At 41.6% G+C, this 6,000-nt stretch overlaps 1 protein-coding gene across 4 annotated transcripts in view; it reads left to right on the top strand.

Annotated features, from left to right (window-relative positions):
• Positions 1-5,410, top strand: part of LOC118784556 (DNA-binding protein SATB1) — a 51,797-nt gene extending 46,387 nt beyond the window's left edge. For all 4 annotated transcript variants that reach the window (XM_036538846.1, XM_036538845.1, XM_036538848.1 and 1 more), the window contains 2 exons: positions 2,367-2,573; positions 4,185-5,410. In XM_036538846.1, coding sequence (XP_036394739.1) covers positions 2,367-2,573; positions 4,185-4,709 — 732 coding nt within the window. In that variant the 3' untranslated portion in view covers positions 4,710-5,410. The remainder of the gene's footprint in view (positions 1-2,366; positions 2,574-4,184) is intronic.
• Positions 5,411-6,000: the final 590 nt, after the last annotated feature.

The following is a 6,000-nucleotide window of genomic DNA, read 5'->3' on the forward strand; positions in this document are numbered from 1 at the left end:
CAGGGTTCCTCATGGTGCAGTTTCATTTACATTAGTTCATACTAGTGTCGCTACACCCTTGCTGGATAGGAAAAGGTGTTTGGGTTTAATTATTGGCATCTTCCATTCAGGGACTGCTGTCTCTGAACAAAACTTAACAGCAATTGCCATAAGAGAAAAGAAATTGAACTGATCAGGAAAAATGTACTGCCTCACATTAACTAAATAGTTTAATCAAACAACACATACTTTCACATTCTAGCTCTGTTTACATTTTAGCTTTGTGTTTTAGATTTTCAAAGTAAATTTCAGAGCATTAAAATCACTGTAAAATCACCCATGTAAAGATTGAGCAGTACAATGGCAACAGTTCTGAACAAGATACTTTCACACTCCTTTCTGTTAGTACCTTAGTGATGTTGTTTTGGGGGCTCCCACACATGAGGTTGATTTGATTTGTGACAGGAAACATTAAATAATTTCTAAATCATTTTAACAGTTCTAAGAAATCTTAATTACGCAATTATGAAATGATTGACCAAATAGCATAATTAAGATTCAGCAGAGCAGTCAGCCTGTTTTCCTTTTTACAGCATATCCAGCAGTGTTCTGGAGTTCAAATACATTTTCTGTCCTGAAAACTACGAAGGGGTGTATGACTTTGAGGTCATGTGAACAGGCATACATTCAGCACCTTTCACAGAAAGGTTTCCTGTAATATAAGTGGGTCTTTATATGTTATGTTATCAGTAGTGAAATTCTTTAATATGTAATCGCTGGTAGAAGATGTGGTTTCATGGCCCAAGACCATTGAAGAGATTGACAGCTAAGCTGCTTATCAAAACCAAAGCAAGAGTTGCTCATGACCTTTGATCTCAGTCAGACTGAGTTCTACATGAATACAGTGTAACCCTCTTAATATGCTGGATATTAAGAGGTTGAATTAATCAGAAAGTTTACAGTATTTCTTAAGACAGGTATGATATTGTCAGTAAAATCAGTTATTTTAAACCTTTAAACCTAAATAGCAGAAAAGCCATAATTAGCTACTTTGATTGTGACAATACATGAGTTCTCTGCTGATAAGTGACTCCATTTAACATTGATACCAAATGTGTGCGAGTTGTAGTTTTTGGGGAAAAATAATTGCTACATTAAGAGCGTTGTGATATTAAGCAAGGTAATTGTAACTGGGTTAATCTGTGCTGTAATTGCTGGCATTTATATAAACCACGCTGGATTGAAAATATACGTGACTTAATTCCAGAGATCGCTGCATTAAAATGGAATTCACTTTCGTGCTCAGTCCTTGTAGCCTGCATGTGTGTTTCTTCCAGCTGGTTTTGCGAGTGCGTGGGTGTGTGAGTTCGGGTTCTCATTACTGAGCAGTGAGGGAAAAGGGTGCTAGTTCTTCTGAAACCACAGACTACAGATGAAGGACAGAGCCCAAATCTCTCCGCATGCAAATTAAAAGCGACAATAAACATGGCAAAACAACAAGGTGGGCCCATTGTCTCTGTGCTGCTCCCCACCCTGTTTCCTCCCTCCCTCTTTTCTCTCCCGCCCTCTTGGGTTTGATGTGGATTTGGGGCGGAGTAGGAACCAAGGATGACAGAACTGCTGAGTTATCTCCATGGTGCAGTGTGGCAGTGTGGCTATGGCCGTGCGTGTTGTGTGTAGCAGCACGATTGGCAAATGGCTCCAGGAATGCAGCATAGAAATCCCGTGGAAATGAAAGGTGCTGCCATGCTCTGTCCAGAGATTACAGCACTGGTCTGTCTCTGCCTGCAAAACATCCACACCCTCCATCTCTCTGACTGCTCTTTTGCACCCCTCTCTCCTTACCAATGTTTGACTGTCCTCGTCCATCTCTCTCTGTGATACTACCCACGTCCATCTCTCTCCATGTATTTTTCTGACTGACCCCCTCCATTTTTTTCTTAAATGACCCTCTTCCACCCCACTCTCTCCAGACCATCCTCCTCAATGTCTTTCTCCGAGTTTCCCCTACATCCTCCCTTCCTCTGTAGCGCCTTTCTCCTGATCTCTTCCGCCTCTCCCCTTCCCACACTGCCTTCAGGCCTGCCCTCTCCCAATACTTTACTTTGTTACTTGTTTAACTGGCATCCTCATCCAGGGTAACTTGCAGTTTCAACATTAGCCATTAAGAGAGCCTTTCTGTAAACTAAAGCTGCCAGTACTGGTTGCGTTTGAAGCTTTCTGTTCACAGTTCTTAGCCTCAGTTTTTAGAGCCTTACTTAGTAGTCTTTGCACTATTCTAAATGGTATCTGCAGTGAGGTTGGTTAGTCAGGGTTTCTCACAGGTGTGTAATTAACAGTGTTGTCCAGTGAGACAGGTGATTATCGCATGCTTCGTCCTCCCTCAGGGCTGGCTGTGTGAACTGCTGCGCTGGAAGGAGGACCCCTCCCCAGAGAACCGCACGCTGTGGGAGAACCTCTCCATGATCCGCCGCTTCCTGAGCCTGGCCCAGTCGGAGCGCGACGCCATCTACGAGCAGGAGAGCAACGGAGGCCAGCAGCACCACAGCGACAGACCGCCTCAGCTCATGCATGTCCCCACCGATCCCCTTCAGGTGGGTGTAAAAACCACACACCTGCCCGCGCAGACCACACACGCATACACGCAACCATGAGCACCTATCCATAATCGTCTACAAAAGCGTAAGTACACACACCTGCCCCACACACAACTTACACATGCTGTGTTCATCACCTTTCTATGTATACATGCAGACCTTACCACTTACACCACCTTCACAGACATGCCTGTGTACCACATACACACGCACGTGCTCATGTTCAAACACACTACCTGCATGCGTGTGCACACAAACACACACTCCAAACCACACATTGCACATACACAGAAGAAGCACACACTTTTACCTCACATGGCCATACATGCATTTACACCACCTGCACACACAACACGATCAGCCTCTCAGACCTTTTTGACATTTAACAATACACTGTAATAGGTTAACATAATTTTGGAAATGTATGAGCTATGCATATACAGTCCACATTTTTACAATTGTATGAGTGTAGTGTTTTGTTTTTTGTAAATGATTACTGCTGCTTTCTGTACAATAAACCACAGTGAATGTTTTATTTTCATAGCACACATAATGCTTATTCCAGGTAGCTTGCAAAGGTTAGATTCTACATACTGTACATTGATACAGCTATACTCTGAGTTTCAAATTAAATACCTTGCTCATGCCACTCTGCCACGCAGCTCCCAGTGGAGTTCCCAAGCAATCTACATTCTCCATCTCGTATGTGTGCTAGAGTCTGATCGTATCTTTGATTTGCAAGAAAGCAGAGTGAATGGGAATTGCAGCAGGGCAGTGTGTTATCTGTACACATCTGTTCCATCAGCACTGCGGTGTACAGTCACTCTGATCCCGGGTCAGGGAAGGGCCAGGAAACAACAGGGTTTGTGTGGTCATCAGGCCGTCATGTCTGCCCTCCCAGTGCTCTCCACTCCCAGAAACACCTCATTGTTCTGATTTTAATACGTCTTGTATTCAGCGTAACGTGAACCTGACCAGCAGAATAACACCGCTGGAAAAAACAACAGACCGTGATAGCATTATCGCGCTCTTTCAATTGGTGGTAACCGGCCACTTTGTGTATGCATTGATTTCAGGTTTTGTCCTTGACTTGTCCCATGAATGGACTTTGATAAGAACCGATGCAAATGATATTGACACAGTAATCAGCAAACTCACAATATTGAGACCATTGTGGTCTCCAGTGAATTCCCAAGCTGATGGTTGGACGGGGTATCTTAAATAGATTGAAATAGACGCAACAACATAAGATTGCAGCGTGAACAGAACACCTTTCATACTTTGTTAACAATGTTCAACTATTTTACCCTCGTTACATAGATTAAAGAAATGAGGGACCACTTATTTGTGGAATTTCACATGGTCAGTGATAAATTAGAATCTATGCTAAACAGCAGCTGTGTGAGAATGGGTAAAACTCTGGATTTGTGAACTTGGGTCATAGGTTCAAATTCCTTCAGATCTAATGTGATTAATCTGAACAAGATATTAAAAATGAATCTCTTGAGTAGTTAAAAATGTTAAACTTTTCCAGAACTGTTGAGTGAATTAGAACTTAAGTATCACCATGAGACACAGAAGTATTTTTTTTTTTCCTCCCCACCCCAGGCACTGCCACATCAGCAACCACAGCACCAACCCCTGTTGCCACAGCAGCATCCTTCCCACCCTCCGCTTTCCCAGCAGCCCTTGCAGCAGCCGCAAGCTGGGCCGCGTCTACCCCCCCGCCAGCCCTCCACGGCCTCACCTGCTGAATCGGAGGATGAGACCCGGAGCAAAGCAAAGCCGGGGAACAAGATTTCGTTGGAGGCCCTGGGGATCCTGCAGAGCTTCATCCAGGACGTGGGCCTGTACCCAGACGAGGAAGCCATCCACACGCTCTCAGCCCAGCTCGACCTTCCCAAGCACACCATCATCAAGTTCTTCCAGAACCAGCGCATCTATGTCAACCACCACGGCAAACTGAAAGACCACGCTGGCTTCGAGGAGGACCTGGCAAGCTTCAAGGAGGGCGAGCTACTGAAAGACCTGGATGAGAGTACTCAGACCAACAGCACCATCTTCTCTATCAAGATTGAGGAGCACCTGACGGGCGAAGTCCAGTCTGAGTCTGACCACGACTCAAAAGAGTAGTGTACTCTCTCCCATAGCAGTGCCACTGTAATACTATTTAAACAGACTGTGTAATACAGTAGTATTACTTTTTGTGTTTCTTTTAATTTTGTAAAAAAAAAAAATAAAACAAAAACAAACCCTGTAATATTCACTGTAAAGACTGATGCATCATTTAATAACTTGCACAAAAAAAATTTAAGTATGTTACCGTGGAAATTTGCTGACTGCACTTGATGTCTGTTGTTTTTACACTGATTTTGAGCTACTGATAAAGTCAATGGAGTTTGATAGACTTTGATAGATGTTTACGTACGTGGTGTTCACTGGATTTTAAATGCATATAAAGTAGAAACAAAAGTCGATGACTAGGCCTTAACAATGAGGTACCGAGTCTGACGCCTGCTAGCAGAATTGCTATGAATTTTAAAACCTAAACTTGATTATGGATCACTCAAACTCTGGAACCTGAGGATGTGCGCAAGCTCTGGAAAGTACAGCTCAATCTTTACAATATTATTTGTTAGGAAGAAATAGAAATATATAGAGAGACATATATTAACTGTAAAAAGATACAGTTTTAAAGAGAAACTATGCCAACAAATGCCTTGTACTATATGGCACTGCCGATGTTCGATTATTTTGCAAAAACTTTGTCACTGTAATTTCTGAATCTCCACACAGTTTGAAATGTGAAACACAACCTTAACTTCCTTTTTTGTCGTCTTACGTTATTTATTTGCAGACCGTTTTGCAGCGTTCTGATGTAATTACTTTCTTCTGTTACGTAATGCTTTTTTTTATTTACTGATCTTTTTCTATTTATAAATGTAATTTTGATGGGCAGTAAAAAAAAAAACAAGTGTCTTAAACGTTTTAAATGGAAAATGTGCTTTAAAGGTTGCCTATAAAAAGTGCTATATGTCAAGCAACTCATGCTACAAGCTTCACAATTAATGTTGTATGCAATTTTTACTATCATGCAAATAAGCTTAGGTAAATTACTAACCTATAGAAGACCTTAGAGGAAAAAAAAACATATGCAATTTATGTGAAAATTGATGTTTGCAATGTGTCTTCCTTTGGTTAACAATCCAATTTGAAGCTATTCCTGTATAAATATTCTGTATAAAAAGTGTTTCTTTTTTATGAGTTTATTGCAATGAGAACACCGGTTATTTTGTTACAACTGACTGTTTTATAAGTGTTTCTCGGTTTCTTTATGCAGAAATGGTATAACTAGGAGTGGTTATTGATTGTTAATGACACAAATAAACTGTTTGTATTGTACTGCAGATTCTTGGTATTAATA

This window comes from Megalops cyprinoides, chromosome 10 (genome assembly GCF_013368585.1).
Source record: "Megalops cyprinoides isolate fMegCyp1 chromosome 10, fMegCyp1.pri, whole genome shotgun sequence".
NCBI classification, from domain to species: domain Eukaryota; kingdom Metazoa; phylum Chordata; class Actinopteri; order Elopiformes; family Megalopidae; genus Megalops; species Megalops cyprinoides.